Here is a 20,875-nt window from a genome sequence, read left to right as displayed (position 1 = left end):
TGCCTGCAGTGCCATGCTCCAGGAGCGCTGCCTGGCAGCATGCGGCCGCAGGAAGCCTCCTGCTCAGCCTTCAGCGGGGCGATCAGGTTGCTAGTCTGCAAATGGGCCTCAACAGGGTTATTACTGCAAATGCAATCACTGTGACATTTTTGTTGCCTTCAAGCCTTCCTTCTGAGCAGGAAATCTGCATTTTGCAAAGCTCAGAGGGAAGTCCAGTTGCTACAAAGCTCACTTTTTTGAATACAAGGAGGACTCCTAAGAGTTTGCAAAAGATCTGCAATACGAATAAATCACAGGACTGTGAGGTTGGTTTAAACCAAGTCCAGCAAGACAGCATTTGCATGACCCGAGAAAATCCATCAACTGATCTAGGTTTTAGTTTTTCCATTCCACAACTGGCCCATGAAACCTCAGGTCCAGCAGCAAGGATTTTAAACACAGTGATCAGTTAACATGGTATTATATTACTGCAGAACAACGAATGAAGTGTATACATTTAAAATGATAGTTTTCTCCATCTGTGCTGGTTAGTCTCACCTCAATCATACAGTGAGTCTTAGAAGGAAAAAATATCAATTGAAAACATGGAGGTAAATAGAAATAGGCAACCCATTAGGAGGCTAACCACTGGAAAAGAGACCAGATATTCTGGACAAAAGAATCTCTCTGGATATCAAATTATTAGCTGGAAAGCTGAACATGATCGGAGTGTAGACAGGTGGGTGAGGAACTCGCTTATTAAAAGAGAAATTTAAAGGTTTTGCTGAAAGGAAAAATAGTGGCCTGGAGGAAGTTTCTAGTAGGGTTCCTTCAGCTTTGGTCTTGGAAAGGATTTTGTGTAATGTTTTCATACATGCTCTTTGTGCCAAGGTCATTAGTGTGCTAGTAAAAAAAAAAACAAACACACCAATTGGGAGCTCCTGTCAATGCAGAGGAAGACTGGAATAGCATACTGGAGGATGCAGATGCGGGAGTCCCTGGTACAGTATGAAATTGGGTTATTCACACTGATGGCAAAAATTTCTGCTAAGCTGGGAGCTTCTCAGGTGAAACAGCAGATAGAAGAGAAGGACCTGGGTGTACTGGTTGTGCATGATTGTGAGCCACCATTATAACACAGCTATGGAAAAAGCAAATCCTAGATAGTATCAGAGGAGTTGTGTCCAGTGGAAAGAAAATCATTTTCATTTTGAGATCTCAGCTGGAGTACTTTATCTCATTCATGTTCCGGGGGGGGGGGGGGGGGGGGGGGGGGGGGGGGGGGGGGGGGGGGGGGAAATCAGACTGGAACAGATGCATAGGAAGGCTACTAAAATGCTCATCCTCTCTTACAAGAAGAGCAAAAAAAGATCCTGGGTCTCCCATGAATAGAGAGAAGTATATGCCTTGAGAATCATCATAAATCATCACTAGGGTAAATCCCAAAGAAGCCCACTGAAGGGCTATTTAAGCCATAGAAAAATGTTGACACAAGAATAAATGGGTATAACCTCACCATGAATAAACACAGTTTGGAAATGGAACAAATTCAAATGAGAAGAGTAGTGGTGTTCTCCAACGGCCGTGTAAAGAGAGAGAAAGTGTGTGCAACAAGAGCAGAGTCGGGGGGGAAGCTAATATTTCTTCAGATCTTAAAAGAAAGATGTGGAGAGGTTAAGGAAAAATTCTTCTATTATCCCATGCATTTCATCCGTGAAGTATGTGAGGTTTTACACAATCACTTCTTTGAACAAATTAAATGGAACACCATATGCAAAAGTAAGACTGACACTGTATTTGAATGGCAAAATTTTGCCTAACTGTATTTTCTTTCAAAAGCTACATTTAAATATTTTTGGAGTGGTTCTTTGCTATGTAAAAAGCATAGAACAATATCTGCTAATGACCTTGTAGTAGCACTGAAGTTCCTCCCAGAACTGTAAATACATACACCATAAGTAGCATGACCTACAGAGAAAAGAAGCCTGGGTTGGAATACAAGAAATCAAAGAATAAAAGAGGCCATTATTCTAAATAGTTCATAAAAGATTTCAGCAGTTTAATAGGACCATGACACACAATATAGGGAGGAAAAAAATTGGCTTTGTCATAAAATTACATATGGGCAGAGATACAAGGACGGGGCACTAATAACTGCCAGATTAGTAACTTCTAGATCACCAACTGGATCTTGAGATTCAGAGGAAAGCAGTCCAGAGAAGAACCACGATGCAATATATGTAGGACTTTCCGAGTCTTCTGGTGGAAGACATCTCTGCCCAAAGCAGTTAAGACTCTAAACAAGGGGAAGCCAGACCTGCTCAAGAGAGAGGGATACTGCTCCAAAAGCATGGTTTTAAAAAGAGGGACCTGAAAGCAGACGATGTTTGATGAATGAGAAAGAGACAGTGTTCCAGGTGAATTGTGTACAGAGTTGGAATGACTATTTCTGCCTGTAGCTGGAATGGGAGTCTTAACTTTTTGTGCCAATACAAAATTCATAACATTAATGCGTTCATTCAGGAAACGGTCTCCTGGCAGCCTATAGTGAAGCGTCTGTGTGCAGGAATCCGCACAGCTGTGTAATGGGAGAACGAGTTCAGGCGGAAGGACAAGTCTAAATCCAGCTGCCTGGGAGGACTGCTGTCCTTGCAGAGCGCCGGAGCCCGTGGGGACCCGACCGCTCTCCTGCTGCACGATCAGCTGCCGAGTGTGCGTGTTACTTTCTGCAGTGCTGACCAGATCAAAGCCTTTGAACTTCACCAAGATTCTTACCCTATAGGCTCTTGCATCCTAAAGGAAGATAGGAAAGGAACCAGGAGGGTGTCTGGTCATCTCTGTTAATAAGAACCCAAACTTTTCCCTTGAATCAAGCCATGTTCTGGAAACAGCAAGATCTGGCACTCTACCCTCGGCAGATTTTAGCATATAGTTTTAATACTGTGTGAGTTGGATGTAATCATGCTGTCTGATGCACCCAGACTGCCATAGCAGACAGACTATATTGTACCTGCATATGGAAACAGACCTCAATAAAAACATCAGGCTGGCTGCCAGCACAATGTGTCTGTGCACACAACCTCCCCCCAGTCTGCTCTGAAGTTACACTGACAGTGTCTGCCAAAACGTAGAAGCCTACAGGTTGTTTACTGTCAACTTACTGTACGTCAGTTCTTCCAGACAATTTTAGGTGCAGTAATAGTTCCCATATTTTCTGTGATATCACGGAGGAGTGCTTTTGTCTAATGAGTTGAACATGACGCTCTTAATAGAGTCACTACCCTGTGCTTTCATTCAAGACCTCAGTGAGCACTAGCATTTAATAGTAATGGGGTTTCACATGTCCCAGGGATATATGTACCGCAGGGCTACAGTAGTGCAGCAGAACTTACATTGCAGCTCTCATCATTGTCAGGCCGGTGGGGGAGGATATATGAGAGAACGGAGAGTGGTCCATCACACTTGTCGGCTGGCTGAGTGAAATCTAAGCAGCTGGTTATGATGGCATAGTAATGAGTAGGAACAGGGATGGCACTGCCTTCCACAAACCTGAGGGAATAAAGCAAACATTTATCCACAAAGGATAAACTTGTCTGGAAGAAGGTTACACAAATAGCATGGTCTTTCCTCCCCTACGTGTGAGGACACACATACGTTGTTGAGATGTGTTTGATTCCTAAACGCTATCTGAAAATGAGCATTCATTTAGCTCATGTTTTGATACTGTGCTATAGAAATACCACACGCCAGTGCTGAAAGGCTTCTTCAGTTCAGGGACATAGAGAGAAAGCATTACTGAATTAACAAAAGACTTGAGTATCTAACTCAATAGCACTACTATGGTTTGCTCTGGTATCCAGTTGTCAGCTCTTAAGTTCTGGAGAATTTTAGAGAAAATAGATTATTTGGAACAGAATTCATCTTCGCCTCAAGGATGAATGAACGCTTAATTTCAAAGTCAAGGGGAACAGTTACCTGCTGAATTGCCATTTGCTTATTTTTACCACTGTCCTACCTACAGAGGCTTTCAGTCTTGATGAACAATAACTTTAGAAAGAGCTAGAAAATTATATTTCCTCCCAAAAATTGAATAACATGCAGGTAATGAATTGTTTAAGATAAAGCCATCATTAAGAGAAGCAACAGCAAACTAATTTGAAGACAAACTCTTACTGTTTTATTTTGTCAGGCGTGTCATGTAAACCATCATAGTCATAGTCAAAGATTGGTCCACTTATAACATTGACTCCATTTCGTTCAGTGGCATATCTCTTCACCAAAACCCTTTGGAAATAGTTCCATACCTCTGTGAGGAAAAAAAACCAACAAAAAATAACACACACAAAAATTTGGATAAGTCAAAATATGTCAAGATTATAAACATTTTTTTTTTCCTGAAAATAAAAATCCTGTGGACATCATTCACACGATGGTAGGGGAAATCAAAGACTAAGCATTACAGATTTACTGCAGCTTCATTCAGTTTGGTCAATAAAGCCTATTCAGACTTCTTTGCTCTCTGTTGATTTTTTTTTCCCCAACCAGTGATAAAGGAAATGCACGGTACCACTCCCAGCCTGGCATTGCTATAGACATCACACAGAGAGCCTGCTGTTCCTTCACCAAGCAGTAGAAACAGCTATTCACACGCTTTTGATGTCCCTGTAAACACTTCCTTTGTCTTTCTTATCTAGTTACAGGGAATGGTGCTGTTTTGTTTTTTTTTAATTCTAGAAAGGAAACAGCACAGTGATTAAAAACAAAATCAAAACATTTTAAAAGAAAGGGAAATACAAAGGTCATATTCTTCCAGTTAAATTCTCCTTCGATACAAAGTGTCTAACTTTTAAATTAGGTGCCCTCAAGGATGACCAAATTATGGCACTTCATTACAGCAGCTTTTGGGAAGAGCAGGACACTCTTTCTCCCACCATGCCCTCCTCAACCTTAACAAGTTAAGATGCTTGCAGAGACGGGAAACACACTGGAATCTCCAGTTACGTCATTCTTTTCCTTCTTTTTTCCCTTTTATTTTAACACTAACAGAAGCATGTGTAAACAAAACATCTCGGACTTGTAAAAGTTTAACTTTTGTCTTGCTAGCTTAGTCTATGGTTCCCCGGCACTGATGGCAACGCCAGCCTCAGCAAGTTCCCCAGTACGCCTTGTCCTAAGACTGCTCAGTGCCACACTAACACCCTGCTCGGGCTCATGCAGAGGGCTCCACAAGCAATGGTCTAACAAGAACCTCAGCTGCGGTAACCACTTGGCAGTACCACTCCTCCAGCTGCTCACTCCTCCAATGCATCAGCCTTAACAATAAAAATAGCCCAAAAAGGAAAGCTTTTTTTCCCCCCTGAGTTTTCCAGCTAAATCAGTTCCCCACTTAGGTTCCCACTACAGCCACATAGACAGCAACACCCGTGCAATGGGGAGCCAGCCCAGGGGCATCACCTTGCAGCTCCAGCAAAGCAGAAGCCGCTTAAGCCAGACTCACTACAGAAAAGATGGATACTGAATTATTGCCTGGGGGGATGGGATGGGACAGTGAATTAAAAAAACAAAGCAGAGGAGGGGGCCTCTGCATCCAGCACTGCCACCAAAGCCAGCATAGCATAAAACTGCCACCTCCTGCTTTCCCTGTTGTGGAAAAAGCTCCATATAATGAGCTTGTAATCAGCTCTCAGCATTGCAACCTGCACACGTGTAGTGGTTCGTTATTCCCCAGGAATGATACTAGTTCCAGCATTTATTCTCAGGGAATCCTTCACCCGCTTGTGATGAAGAGGAAGGCCACTAGACAAAATGAGCTGCTAGTGGTGGGTTGTTCTCCTGTGATTAGCATCTCAGCTAATTTGCTTAGACTAACATTAGCATAAAGAGCATTTTTATGAAGTGATTTGAGAGTGGGAAATCCCCAATAATTTTGCACTCTGTAATCAGTTAAGTGCCTTTGCTCAAATTTCCAGCAAACATCACCACTTGTTCCTACTCAGAGGTTTTTCAGTTCAAAACACTCTTTTCTGGTTAAAAAGAAAAAGCCTCCCATAGGCTTTGATGTTTATCCAAACCTCTCTGGCCTAAAATCTGAATTGGAAATCTCACAAGAACAGGCTCTTGAGATTCTTCCAAGGCTTCTCAATTCCTGCCAAGCCAAGAATGCCACCAGAATAGTCTGACAGTTTTCCTACCTCTTGGCAAAACTAGAGAGCAAAGGGATGTGCAGACAAAAGAAACATTAATACTATATCCCTGCAGTGCTGAAAGTTTCAGCCAGCTTTAAGTCATTCCTCATTTTCCATAAATTGGTTTCCTCTTCCTTTTTCTTTACAGGTAATAAATATGTTTGGTCTCCCTCTAATGGCACGGATAGAAAAATCAGAAATAATCACTTGTCCCTGAACTACAACAACACGCTAAGTGCAGACTCCCAGGCTTGTGCACACTCCCAGGCAGCTCCAGTTGAGAAGTAAAAACGTGTTGCCTAAGTACATTCTGCACTAGCTTGGGCTACAGACAAGAAAATCTGAATGGTCTTGCACAAACTGAATTACTGTGGCATGAAGCAAAATTGCTGAACTACAGCACGTCTGTCTTCTTATCTTAGCCCAGCACCAAGGAAAATAAACCTTTCTTAAAACTTAAGCCTTTCTTGTGGTATTTTGCCTGCCCATACCTAGAACTATACAGATGCCCACATGTATTATCTGCTGGCTACAGGTAACTGAACTTTATGTGCTAAACTTCTCTCATCAATTCATTCCATAGTCCAACACACATATTAAAAAAAAAACATGTTGGGAAAGAGAAGTAAAGCCATGGAAAGGGCACTTACTTTTGAAGGCAGGATACATTGGAATGATATTTGTTATTAGAAAAGCATCATACTTTGCTTCTGCAGAGGAACTTAATTCTGAAAACAATAAAATAGAAAAATATTAATAACATGAAATACCAGAAATTCAAAGAATATAAAAATGTTTTGAAAAATGGCTTCAGAGATTAACCAAAGGGAATACTGTCATCTAAACAGCAATCTGAATGCTATATTCAGAAGTGTACATTATATGCATAAAATTTGTCTTTAATGTGACAGCTGAACATGGAAAGTAAGGATTTTATCTTTGCTTCAACTGTCAACCAGTTCAAAATATTTTTACAGCTCATTTATTTTTGCAGTCTCAAAAGTCAGAGAGCTGCTCTGCAGGCTTTTACAAAAGAGGCAATTTCCAGGGAGAGGAGTGCAGGATTATTGTCTAGTTCTGAGCAAGCCTCTGCACCAGTAACTCCATATCAGAAATCCACCATAAAATATTTCAGCCACTGAGTGAGGAAGGCAGAGCAATGAAGTTCACAACTGTGAGACGGTTGTGTCCCTTGAACATTACTAATCCCAGAAGATCATTGCTCCAAGACTGAACCAATGTAACTGTACCAGGAGAATCCAGGACACTCATTTACACAGGTTTTCTACTAGCGCTATTTCTATAGGATGGTAGAAATTTTTACAGCATGCAAGAGTATAATTTGGATTTATAAATTAAATATACATTTATGTTACTGCTGTTTGAATTCAAAATTAAAAACTCTGACTAGATTCCCAGTTCATGTAAGTCAGTATCTATCCGCTGACTTTAAAGGGCCAGCTTTTGTAGATTGTCTTCTAGCTTGTACTCCTACTCTGTGCAATGCTTTGTTCACCTTTATTTTTATTAACTAAACTGGGACACTTCACTGTTTCAGTGCATGAAGCTGGGCACCAGTTTGGAGCATCTCTTGTGGAGTTGAGGGACCACAGCCATGATGGCAACTTGTGGCATTGGGCCCTTGGTCCTCAGCAAGTGCAGCAAGAATAATGTATCCATCCCATTGGGCCCCATATGTGACACTGGTGCAGGAGCAGCTCCTCTGAGCAGCTCCTCACAGAGGAAGAAATCACCCCGGAGCAGGGGGAAATTAAATCATTCCTACCTATATTCTTTCCCAACAATCTCAAAAAAACCCTTAGTCTGTTTATATCTGGGGCAGGGGACGGTCATACCTCAGGCTTGCCCTAACAAAAAAGAAAATTACAAAACCTCTGGGTATTAAAAAGCTAGCTGAACTTACGAGGAGGGAAAAGAAAGCCATAGGAGAGCTGTTTGTCGCCTCTGTATGCTGCGCAGCTCTGGCTGTTTCCTGGAGAAATGCGGAGGTCGGGCCTCACGCAGCTGGCCAGGTGCTCCGGGACACCCGATACCTCTGCCTGCATTGAGGAACATAGACAGAAACGACAAGAAAAGTAATTCCAGCATTTATAGCTAAAAGAAAAAGATTTCATGCAGTTGACAGATTACATGGAAGGCCTTGTGTGGAGTAAAATAAACCACCCAGCTGTACAACCAAATCCTTCTCCTGTATCTGCTGCAGAGCCCCTCCTTCAGGTAGCAGAAGTCACCATGGGAAATAATTCAAATGAAGTCGCTGATTATTCCGTCATAATAAAACAAACCTCCATCGAACAAAACTTAGAAAAAAAAATGAAAACAGGAAAAGAAATATACAGCCCTATTGCCTTAAAACTCTCTTCTCCTGAAGGAAAAAAGGATTTTGCCATTGTTTACAATGGTATTTGACATAATTTCTGGTAGGAAAATCTCCTTGGGGAAGGGGAATTTTAGGACTTCAAGAATACAGGTACCAAACAGATTTCCCCAGGACTTTTAAGCACTTTTTCAAGAGTGAAGACAGCACTAACCTGTTTGGAAATACTGTAGGATGTCCAGAGAGGCATCAGGAATGTTTCACTGTAGCCACTTTCGAAGTCATGGTGATGCAAGATATTGTATTTTGTGCGGTACAGTACTGCAGGACGCCCATATAGAAGATGCTTCTCTACAGAGCAGAAGAAATTACATTTACATTTATTACTGAAAACCTTAAAGATGAAAAAAAAGGGGTTGGCTTTCCAACACATGCTGATTTTACAGTGATCCTTAATGGGATACTGACCCTGAATAACTGCTAAGGAAATCTTGTAACAGAGAGAGCAGCAGTTCTTCAACAGTTTTGGTTGGGATCCCCATTCCAGGCTCACAACCCAGTTTGAGGTTAAAAGTCCCTTCTGCACTTGAAAGCTTGTTGAGGTCATAGGTTGGAGAGAGGGTGTTTCTCCAAACACAGGAGACTCCACAAGGATCTTTGTATCCATATTTCAGTCACACATGAGGTGGTAAGCACTTTTTTTGTAGTTTTAAATCAGCCCCTATCCGATCACTCCTGCCACTCTTCTCCAGACTTTCTCTCCTTCCCGTGTTTTTTGTAAAGTCCCTCTCAAAAGGGAGGCAAAAGTGCTCACTCACTAAAAGAGTAGTTTTTTCCACTTGGCTGATACAGATGGTGTTCTGAAGACTGATGTGCTATTTTCTGTCAGTAATAGCAAAGAAAACAAACAAACCAACCAACCCTTTTCCTAACTGGCTACAAAAAGACACCTCCAACTCTGCAAAACTTGCTTTTCTTCTGTCTTGGTGATATGTTATGATTAAATGTCACTAGATACCTCTGACAAGCTTGCTTATAAAAAGACAAAAACATCATTGAAAGAGATGATAGAAGAAAAATAAATTTCCTGGCTAATCTTGCATTGTGCTGCACAGTTCATTGATTTTGATAACCATTTGGCAAACAGCCTTGGCTCACTTTTGGAAATCGAAACATAGAAACAAGGAAAGCGGCCTAACACTGTTCACAGATAGGCATTTAACCTGAAAGAAAAGGGCATGTTTTATTAGTGTGTGAGTCCAAGTAGAGGATATTTTTATAGGACACAAGAAAGAAAAGTAGGAAAAGCCTTGTCTAAGGACAAAGATGATAAACTTGCTTTATTCAAGAGAAGCTGAAGTAATCTTTTTCTTCTGCACATGAATAACAACATCAGCTAAATATGCATGGTGTACCACGTGGGAGAATGGAATTACCAATGAAACGCAGGAAGATCCGTGAACAGGTACTACAGCCTGTCATAAAATACCACAAAATAACTTGCATGTAGCAGAACTGCTTGCTGTTTAAATAAGGGGCACTTCATTCCACTTAACTTACAAACAAGCAAGTGAAATTGGTTTAAATGCTTATATCTTAAAATACATCAAAAATACTATTTTTATACCACTGAAGTGAAGAAGCATCAAAACCTTAAACCAAAATAAAGATGTTGAGATATCTAGGAGTGCAATGGTGAGGGTGTTTTTTCCTGATGCCAGAAATTGCCACAGCAGGGAGTAGCTCTTCACTAATTGGAAAAATCAGTTTAACAAGATGAAAGCTGCAGAAAGACAATTTAACTCACAAAGAAAAGGAATAATTTCACCTTGAGAAACTAAAAGATAGGCTGCATTGCCTGTTCATAAGAGAAAAACTGAAGAAGTAGCTTCATAAGGGAATTAAAAAAAAAACCTCCTTAGTCATCTGAGTAATACGATTTGAAGTATCTCAAAAGTCTATGTCTAAACTCAAAGCTTCAGAGTTCGCTAATTTGGACAATTGCATGGTGAGGGGAATGCTGTGAATTGTCATGCTGAACTGGATCACAGCTGTAAGAAGGCAAGCTCTGCTTTGGTGTGCCTTTCAGTCAGTATTGCTGCTCAGAAAAGCAGTTCCCATTCCTTCGCCTCTGGTCCCGTTGCTACGTTTTAACCTGGACCACAGCCCTGATGCGGCTGAGAGCGCAGCCGCACAAAAGTCAGCACTGGCATACAGCAGGGAGGGTGCAGGAACTAGTGTCCAGGAGAGCAGGGGATGCTTTCTCCTGGGAGTAACATTGACTTGAACACTGATGAGGGACAGAATTGCACTGAGCATCCCTGAACCAGCAGAGCATTTCTGCAATTGTTTCAGTGGATAACCTGCACCCTAAAAACCAAGCATTAAAGACCCAGTCAGGGATTGTCAAAGCAGCTCTACCATCCTTTCTACCATTGACCTGGTGAAACCTAAGCCTGAACAATACCGGTAAAACACAGTGTGCAGATGTGGTCTATGTTTTTTACCCCATTTATAGCTTGTGGTTGAATTGAGTACTGCCTCATGTGCCCATTCCTTTCGTCATCTCTCTGCTTCCACAGCAGAGATTAAACCTCCTAAAGGTGATGGAAAGGAAGAGCTAAAACTCGTATCACTTTGAGCAATACTTTAGTCCTGGTTACAACAAAACATAGTGTGTACTCCCTCATGTGAGCAGCACTTAATCTTGCCCATGTATCTCATGTATGTCTATGTGCTATTTTGACAGTTATTTGAAAAGACGATTTACTACACGTTAACTAAACCAAAACACGAGTTTCTCGGGTATCAATGACGCAAAGTACCTTGCAAAAGAGAACAAAAACAGCTTTTCTTAACTGAGGTGCCAGGCTCTTACCTTCTGTTCCCTTGACATGAAAGCGCTTGTTGAGTTCATCCAACTTGTTCTTCTCAAGAATAGAAAAAAGGAACAAGATTAGGATCACTGGAGCATTCTGACATCTCGTTTTACTAGGCATCTAGCAAAACAAAACTAGTGCTATAAAACACTGACGATTTTTTTGTTTCCTGTTTTACAAAAAGCCATAATTGTTCCAAAAGGGCACAAACACTTCACAGGAAGGATCTGGGGAATTCTTACAGATCAAACCCTCTCAAAATAGATAAAATGGCTACAACTTTACTAGGCAACTACTGCTAATAGTGGAAGCAGCAGCATATCCTAAACACCTACCTTATCGTCACATGTACATCCTATATCAAAATCTGATGCAGAAGGTAGAGCGACAGGATAGAGTGGTTTAGCAACTTCATCTGGCACAGTTGGTTTATAAACATTGGCTCTCAGCAGGTGATTTAAACTTCCGTGGGTGCCGTTATTGGGAGCAGGCTTTAATCCAAGCAGATCTATGAAACCACCAAAGATGAATGATGGTTAGATTGCAAATGTGTATTCAGGAGTATCTCTACTGAGCTAAGACATTTATTTGCAATACTGTTTACAGCCACAACATGTTAATGAATGCTTTTAATGTACTAAAAATACTAACTTTTTGTCTAAATCATAAAATTGCAGATGCTGCCTGAATAGTACAGTAGCCCTTATGACAAGAAGGTTAATTTGCATCAAGACACTGGAAAACAGTTTTAACTACTTCTGCAGCTTCCAGGGCAAACCTACGGTCAACACGCTGACCTTACACCAACCATCTGGAACATAGTGTTATTAGTCACCTGCTTTATAGATAAGGGATAATTACCTTTTTGGTATTTTGTGTTTGGAACAAAACATTTAAATAAGTGAATTATACCTTTGGCTTGAAAGTTTTATTGCCCTGGAAAATCAGTATTAAAGAAAAGATCCTAATGAACATCTGTATACATCGTCAGATTCTTCTTCACAGCTACAGTATGAGTTCAGGAAACATAATCATACCAGGAGATACCATAGAAAACTAAGTGATGCCCCTGAGCTGCTCCATGAGACATGCAGGTGCAGAAGCAGTCTCTCAACAGAAACCTCCTTCCTAAACTGCTGAGGTGTGGACACCACGCACTGTAATGGTGTGTATTCGATCTCTGCCAAGCTGCATGCAGCAAAACTATGCTAACCCCCTTTATTGGCCAGCTGCTAGAGTAGAGCAAACTGAGGCCTCTGAGAAGTGCCTTCAGCCCTCCTGGCCAAAAGGCAAGTGCTTGGGAAAGGGGGACTGGGGAAGGGACACTGGGAGGGAGTCAGGGCATGAGCTCACAGGTGCCTAAATGAAGCCCTGTTAGCTAAAACAGCATGTTTCTCTTGCAATTTCTCAAGCAGGTAGCTTACCACACATGACGTTGTAAAGTTCAATATTTTCAAAAGGAGGTACTTTGGTCTTGTATTTGAATGTAGGGCCATAACCTATAAAGACAGTCTTAAAAAAAAAAAAAAAAAAAAAAAAGAGGGAAGAATATAAAAGAAGAGCATTAAAAGGTAGGGTTTTTTTCAGTGAATATGTACATTTCAGAGACCTCCAATTTCTTCTGACTTCAATGACCCTCCCACAAAGGTTACTGCATTGCTCATACCTGCATGCTGTTTATCTTGTTGTCATAGCCATGGTCTCCATGGAAGAAACACTTTCCTGTTGGTTTCTTGTAAACGTCCACAGCTTTCCTAAATTGAAAAAGTATTAGAAAATTTCCTCAAAGGTGTAGGTATGGTGGCTGACGTGACAACGTGCGTTGGGTAGGAGGGATGAGGTTACATGGCAGTGCATTGCTTATCTTTCTTGAATAGCAGTAGTGGGGACCGCAGGCTCATCCAACAGCCCCAGGGTTTCTCCCTCTGCTCCCATTATAAGAGGGTGCAAACCTAAGAGCCAGCTCTTACTCATGGATAACAACCTTAGCATCTATTTACTTATTTTCTCAGACTTTCTCATATCGCATCATCTCCTACAGACTGGAGGTATTTTGGACCGTACTCTTCCAATCCTTAAAAGGCCAACAGGGGCTTCTAAGAAAGCACTTTTGTGATGTTACAATGCTGCATGTCATACAATGCTGAAAAGTGCTTTCACCTGTTCACCTTCCACCCAATAAACAAAAATGGAGAGCACAAAGCTGGAGGGAAAAGAGAAAGATTGTAAAGGAGATAAATAGCTGAGAAAATAAGTGCTGTATCATAGGAACGCTAATTATCAGCTTGTTACTGAGTATTTTTTTTACAAAATATGTGGAAAAATAAGTATTGTGTCACAGGAATTATAATTACCAGCTTGTTCCAGAGTACTTTTTTTACAGTTTTATGAGGGCCATGTGCAGGCAATACATGCAGTGGACCAGATTATCCTACAACTTAATTTCTTCGTCTGCAATAAAATGATGTTCATCCAAAGTTTGATATTGGCCTTGTAAATTACTAGAGTTACAGCAATCAGGTCTGTAACTACCATTTTCCTGGCTGTGAATATACAATGAATTACAGTTACATTAACAAATGAATTATTGGTGAATGAGATTTCAGAAAATCTAATGAATAAATAAGCCAAAGAACATCTGATGTAATTAATAAGAAATTACTAAATGTAAATCAACTTGGGCCATCCCATCAGTTCCAGTAAAATTCTTAAAACTAAAACTTTTACAGGCCTAAAACTCAGAGTGTGATTCTTTGAAATGTACATGAACCCTAGCCACAGAAACTGCACGGGGCCACCGGCCTGCCAGCTAGCAGAGTTATGCAAGAAAGCAATTGGGGTTTCTCATTCACTGCTTCAGCAGAGCGATCCTTGCATAATTCATGGAAAGATAAGCACAGATGTCAAAAGGCGCTTACAACACACCGTGTGTTTGCCTGGCAGCTATACGGGCAAAAAATCCTACCATAATTTAAAGCTCATAACAGACTACCATGAGCCAAAAGCTGTGTCATCTTCCAAGAACCACTGAGTCAGCTTTATGCATAGACACCCAGCCATTCTCATACTGTAATACACAACATGTGTCAAAAGATCATAGCAAGAAAAAGAATATGTATTAAACCAGAAAGGGGTGCACAATTCATAAACAAAGGCTACTCCTCTCCTGTTCACTCTATACATATATGTGCTAACTTGTTTTTCCTCGCTCAATTTTTAGCTAAGAATATTAAAAATTGCCCATATTTTATAACTGAAAATTCAGAGGCATATGGGGAAGAACAACCCCAAACAGGGTTTTCTCTGAGCTAAAGCATCCTGGTTTTCTGTGGATTTGTTTTGCAACACAATACACTGCCGGCACTTTGACGGCCACCCTGTCATACCCTTCCACATGTTCTCAGGCTTTCACCCACTCTGCCAATATCTCCATTTTCTTTCCATTCACCCATTGCATCTGCTCAGCCTCTTGTTCCCTAACATCCCCTGGTCACATATGCCTTCCCCTTCCTCCCATATTCCCTGCTTCCTGGTTGGAATAAGCTTGCACCTCATTAAAAAAAAGCTTATCAGCTCCTATATTTGAGCTAATCAGTCAAAAACCACACAGCTGCTTGAGGAAACCAGTCTGGGTTTCTACCCTCTATCCAGCTACTGATTTTCCCAAACTTTAAAACAATTTTGTGTTCTGAGCCACATCCCCCTGCACCAAATGTGATTGAACCTCACCAGGAGTTCAAAACTACTCTTGTTGACGGGGTACAGGAGCGGGATGCTGACAGACAGGGCAATCCCAGGTGTCTCATTTCCTCAGAAACAAAGGCTGAAAACCAGGATGGAAGCAAAAGCAAGAGTTTACCTTGCCACATGCCATTTGCGATCCACCAGTAAATGGACATCCTCAATTCTTCGGTTGTAAGCGTAGTGCAAGCGTTTAGGCAGGTGCTGTTTCAAGTAAGGCTTGAAGTGCTGATCTGGCTTTCTACACTGAAAAATAAATGGTTACAAATGACACTGCTGTCAGTTAGCTTAGATGCACATGAAATCTTGAACTACAGAAATCAAGCTGTTAAGGTCATTATTGATGATGTCTTGAAAACAAAGTGTACATCTAGAGTACGTGGTCCAGCCCTTTTTGTGCAGTATTTACGTAAGACCAGGGCCCAGGGAGTCATTCAAAGATGTATTTGGAAAGCTTCATTCTCATGACAGTCTTTTTGAAAGCATCATGCAAAACATCACACTTACTTAGCTCACGGGTGAAGAATTTTATTCTAACTGGACCAAAGCTTAAGTTTCAGAGGAAAGCTGAATGCTCAAAATACATCTCATCTGCAGATATATTTAAAGCCATCTGGTTACAAAATTGGATATTTCTTTTTAATCAACTTTTATTTTAAACACTTCTTTCCCATTAAAAGCAAGGTTATAGTCGAAGGCTATCAAATAAATTTTTTCAGTGTCTTCAAAGTGCTAGTAAAATATTTACCCTAAAAGATTACTCTCCATTTCTGAAGGAATGAATAAATAGATTCAATTCAGGGAGTCAAGACAGTCAGGGATATTCTGGCTCTGCACTGCCCAAAAAGGTTATGAAAGCTACTACAGCAGCAAACAGTGGAATTTATGACAAACATTAATCTGTACTCATGAAGGGCACCATTTCACACTCTTTATTCATGTTAATGGTTGGTTTTCCTGCCTAAAGAGTGTGGAGAGAATGCTGAATAATGCCCCAAATTAAGATGTGAAGTGCGCAGTGTGGTATAGACAGAGATACCTCCCAGTCCTAAATACTTACTGTAAGGTTGGCAACAATCACTTTAGGGTCATCTGTTAAGCAAAGGAAAAAAAAAAAAAAAGACAAAAATATAAAAGATGGACAATTTACAGAAGAAAACACAAGGTAATAATGTAGTTTTACAGAAGCATTCTTCCTAAAAGTTGGCTGATCTTTACTAAAAGTACACTATATATATCAGATAAGATATCCTGAAGATGAAGTAAAGTTTAGCTGTATACTCTTTACTTAGTGATATTGTAGTTGCTTAGGTAGTGTTGCCCACTCTTTTATGATTTGGGCCTTAGCTTAATATTTATTCTGTTTTCTGAAAACATATACTTTTAAGTCTTTTGACTGCTTTCCTTTAAAATAAAAAATCATCCCCAAACACAAAGACTTTCCTTGAAAATTTTTGAAAGCACATTTGAATGAACACCTTCTTCTTCCTTAGAAGCAGTAAGATAAATATGTAGCATTTTTTGTCTCTTTTAACATTTCACGGGCTACTACAGATTAAGTAAAAAGCCACAGTAAAATATTCTGGATACGTCTTTGGACTATTAAAGGGACATGCAAGATGTAGAAAGCCCAAAACCAGCAACAGTCCACACTAACTCTGTTTTCTTCCAGAGTGGGAGGGGAGGGGGAGGGAAAGCATTTTTCAGTCCTGAGAGAAAAAAAAGGCTAAGAGAAAATCTTAGGAAATTAAAATCTCTTGCTTAACTATTATTGTTTTGGTTGCTTAAGGCACAATCTTGCTGAGCTTGAAATGAGCTCTACTGAATCTCAAAACACAAGCTACAGGCTTATTCATTGCAAAGGTGTGTCTGCAGTATTGACACAGTATTACGGAATAGGAAAATGAAGGAGGAATAAAAAAGTTGGTAATTTGCCATTTAAGGGGGCAAACCCCAGTTCTAAAACTGAGGAATATGCTTCTTTGTTCTATGTTCAAACTGCTGATTTATAAGCAATTGCAAATATTCAAACTAGGAAGCTGCAGACAGAGGCCAAAAGAGGAAAATGGTATTGCGGGAAAACCAGTAGTATGACTCAGAGGTCAGTCAGACAAGCTGATCTTTTTGGAAGATATTGCCATTCATCCTCCAAAGAAAACTAATTTTTCTCAGCAATTTGGGAATTCAAGGGTTGAAAGGTCTTTAAAAAAAAAAAATCTTCTCAGAACTGAAATATAAGTTTTCAGTAGACTGTGAAGTGTAGGAATTCAGTCTTTATGCTAGTCTAGTAAGTTTTATCAACGTACGCACTATTTTCAACAGATCTTTACACACTCATCCCATATTCCTAAAGCATAAATACCCAGGTAAATTAGTTTATAGTAAAATAAATGCATATATAAATCAGTATCTAAGAAAGTTTTACCGCAGTCTTATGATTTCTGCTACTATTCTGAAAATATTTAATCTTCAAAGATCAATTTTTTTGTGAAATCTCTCCTCAACCAAAGTATATCTGAAGTGTTATGAGGGGTCAGTTGGCTAGCCCAGCTATCTGATCTTCCCCTCTACAAAAAGTTGTCACCCTTGTAGCATACGTTGCAAAAAACATAGGTACTTATGGTTAGTTTATGAGTTTCACAGTTTGCACGGTAGCGTAAACTGCTGGCAAAGCCAGGTTTGCCCTGGCACGCTGAAGCAGAGCAGCCACGGTGCTGGCACAAGCCCCGTCCTGGTACCCTGCCCTGGAGGCAGCAGTCCTCAGCGCAGCAGCAGGGGGGCAGCTGGGTCTGTAATGCTTTCGATCACAGAGTTAGCTTCACCAGAGGACTCCTGCCTGAGCCCCGAGTGCTCTCATCAAAGATCAGCTAATCTCAAACAACAAGTCAGGGTGAATTTCTAACAGCATAGTACAAAAACGTAGCAAGTTTTACTGTCAACGTTGGCCCTGAATGCAGGCTCTAAATCTCCCTTATATCCTTCAACATCCCCAGCCTGTTGCTGTTTAGCAACCCACGCTGCTTCTCATCTGGGCCAAAAGTATGAAGAAGCTACTGAATTCAAAATTAACAATTCACTTTTTTTCCATTAGCTCAGAAAAGGTACCAGACGCTTTTTTTATATCCGTCCATGCAGTGCTGAGATCCCCCAAGTCTCATATTTTTTGACAGAGGGGAGAAGTGCATGAATAAACTCACAATGACATGTAAACTGGCATATGAAACTGGCTTCAAGAGTTCCCGCTCCTCCTTGCTATAAAAGGTGGGTTTTAACCCAGAACATTTCAGCCATCCACTTGACACAGCTCTACCACTGTGGGGTCTGTGAACTACAGACTGGGAAGGGAGCAAGCAGCTGGTCTTCAGTGGGCTTCCCTCTGAATGTCCTGCCAACACACTGCAAACTTACACCCTTCAGACAACATCAGCCCAAGGAAGGGATGGAGTCTAGTTCTTAGGGCATAAGGGGTTGCGCTGGTTTTGGCTGGGGTAGAGTTAATTTTCTTCATAGTAGCTAGTATGGGGCTATGTTTTGGATTTTTGCTGACAACAGTGTTGATAACACAGGGATGTTTTCATTACTGCTGAGCAGTGCTTACACAGAGTCAAGGCCTTTGCTGCTCCTCACACCACCCCACCAGCGAGTAGGCTGGGGGTGCACAAGAAGTTGGGAGGGGACACAGCCGGGACAGCTGACCCCAGCTGACCAAAAGGATATTCCATACCATAGGACATCATGCTCAGCAATAAAAGCTGAGGGAAGAAGAAGGAAGGGCGGGACATTCGGAGTGATGGCGTTTGTCTTCCCAAGTAACGGCTATGTGTGATGGAGCCCTGCTTTCCTGGAGATGGCTGAACGCCAGCCTGCCCATGGGAAGTAGTGAGTGAATTCCCTGTTTTGCTTTGCTTCCATGCAGGGCTTTTGCTTTACCTATTAAACTGGCTTTATCTCAACCCACGAGTTTTCTCACTTTTGCTCTTCCGATTCTCTCTCCCATCCCACCAGGGGGGAGTGAGTGAGTGGCTGGGTGGTGCTTAGTTGCTGGCTGGGGTTAAACCATGACAGGGGTACAATTAAATTAACTTACATTTTAGGTTATTGCTAGACCTAGGGCGAATTCGCCCTAAAGATCCTGGCAGCAAAATGATATCTTCCACATTAGTCAGATAGTTGCTTAAAAATTCTGTTCTTTCACAAGTAGTGTCTTCCATCCCTGCAGAAGGAAAATGCAAAATTAATCCAGCTTGAAAATAAACATGTTTTCCAAAATAGCACAAAAAGAGACCCCAAACAGCCTATGTATTCTTTTCCTTTGGATGACTAATCTTATTCTTGTTCTTTCCAGTCATCTAATTCCAACATCAGACACTGGTAGAATTCAAACTAAGTGTGATTTTAGCACTTGCCTACACAAGAGAAATACCAGTCTCAACATCGTAGAAACAGTCACCACATATACCATGTGTGCACTGACACATCTCCGAACTACGCTCATGGAAAAATCAAAGTCTGTTTCTAGTTTAGTGTACTACTTTGGGGATTTTTTTTTTTTTTTAAACAAAGGATTTTAAGAGAAATCGCACACAAAAGGTATTGTCTGTTGGTGGTCTGTTCTAAGGCAGCCGCAGATAAACAATTCTATCCTACAGCCGTTTGTGGCGGGGAGGAATGTATTCCCAGTCACAGGCGGTTCTCAGCACAAAACTGCCTCCCCTGGAAATCCTTTCTGCCCCTTACCCTTCTCTCCCCACAGCCAGAAAGGAGGCATATGCCATTTTATTGCTAATGTAGCAGTTGTTGTGAGACTTCCATAAACAAAGATCTAAACAGAACAGGACCTTTGGTAGCATTGCTAAAAAGTTATGCAAAAACAGGTTTATCTCAAACATGGTCACATTTTTATTTAATAAAACTTCCTTTTTCTTTTTGTCTTTGCTAGTATTTACTATTTTTTCTATTGTAAAGTTTCTTCTGATGTCCGAAAGAATGAGACCTACCAAACAATATCTCTGCTTTTGGGTGACTCTCCATCTGACCCTGAAATATCTTTTTACCATTTTCCTCCTTCTTCCATTATTTTGATGACATTTTCCATCCAAGCTGGACACAGTCCCTTACAGATATTCCAGTCTTTCTCCTAGTAGGATAACGTGACCCACTAATAGCCGTGGAAATGTCTCGCTCTAAAGTCCTACTCCTCTCCTCATGAAAAGGAGAACAGTGCTACTAAACTTTTTCCTTCCATAAAAACTGCCAAAAAGATTACTCTAGGCACATTATAGCCTTCCAATACATGCAAGGAGAACTGCACTTGGATGTGATATCAAAAATGCCAAGCTTTGAAAAACAAGTGGAGATGTAAATACCCAGATCACTGTTGCGAAAGAGAAGTGTCCTCCAATGACAATTAACAGGTGAGCTGAGTGGCCAGTCCACACTGACTGGATAGTTTGGGGGATTTAAACTACCAGAAAAAATCAGCACAAAAATATCTTAAATGGAACATTCATTTAAGCCACATATTATATGTACAGCTACATTGCTCAAGCATTTATATACTGATAAAGAATATTGTTGATTTTACCATGATCACCAACAAATATGACATTGACACATCGATGTAGTTTCAACTGTTTCAGTCCATCCATTAGCTGTCCTACTGTCTTGTCAATCTCTCTCAGGGGATTCACCATCATCTGTATAAATATGCAGAAAGGAAAAAAGTTAATTCTGTCATTGCAGTGTTCCCCCTT

General features: G+C 40.8%; 1 protein-coding gene across 2 annotated transcripts in view; it reads right to left on the bottom strand.

Moving 5' to 3' along the window:
- Positions 1-20,875, bottom strand: part of ENPP2 (ectonucleotide pyrophosphatase/phosphodiesterase 2) — a 58,542-nt gene that overhangs the window by 2,059 nt on the left and 35,608 nt on the right. The window contains exons 13-26 of one of the 2 annotated variants that reach the window (XM_050890841.1): positions 20,707-20,818; positions 19,210-19,335; positions 16,183-16,214; positions 15,241-15,368; positions 13,048-13,135; positions 12,806-12,893; positions 11,717-11,889; positions 11,600-11,608; positions 11,381-11,432; positions 8,717-8,853; positions 8,089-8,224; positions 6,815-6,892; positions 4,153-4,285; positions 3,372-3,528 (exon numbers count right to left, since the gene is read on the bottom strand). In XM_050890841.1, the coding sequence (XP_050746798.1) occupies positions 3,372-3,528; positions 4,153-4,285; positions 6,815-6,892; positions 8,089-8,224; positions 8,717-8,853; positions 11,381-11,432; positions 11,600-11,608; positions 11,717-11,889; positions 12,806-12,893; positions 13,048-13,135; positions 15,241-15,368; positions 16,183-16,214; positions 19,210-19,335; positions 20,707-20,818 (1,449 nt within the window). The remainder of the gene's footprint in view (positions 1-3,371; positions 3,529-4,152; positions 4,286-6,814; positions 6,893-8,088; positions 8,225-8,716; positions 8,854-11,380; positions 11,433-11,599; positions 11,609-11,716; positions 11,890-12,805; positions 12,894-13,047; positions 13,136-15,240; positions 15,369-16,182; positions 16,215-19,209; positions 19,336-20,706; positions 20,819-20,875) is intronic. The other variant, XM_050890842.1, reaches the window with a different exon arrangement.

The sequence above is a fragment of the Gymnogyps californianus genome, chromosome 2 (assembly GCF_018139145.2).
Source record: "Gymnogyps californianus isolate 813 chromosome 2, ASM1813914v2, whole genome shotgun sequence".
NCBI lineage: Eukaryota > Metazoa > Chordata > Aves > Accipitriformes > Cathartidae > Gymnogyps > Gymnogyps californianus.
This window is presented reverse-complemented; position numbering and strand designations above follow the sequence as displayed.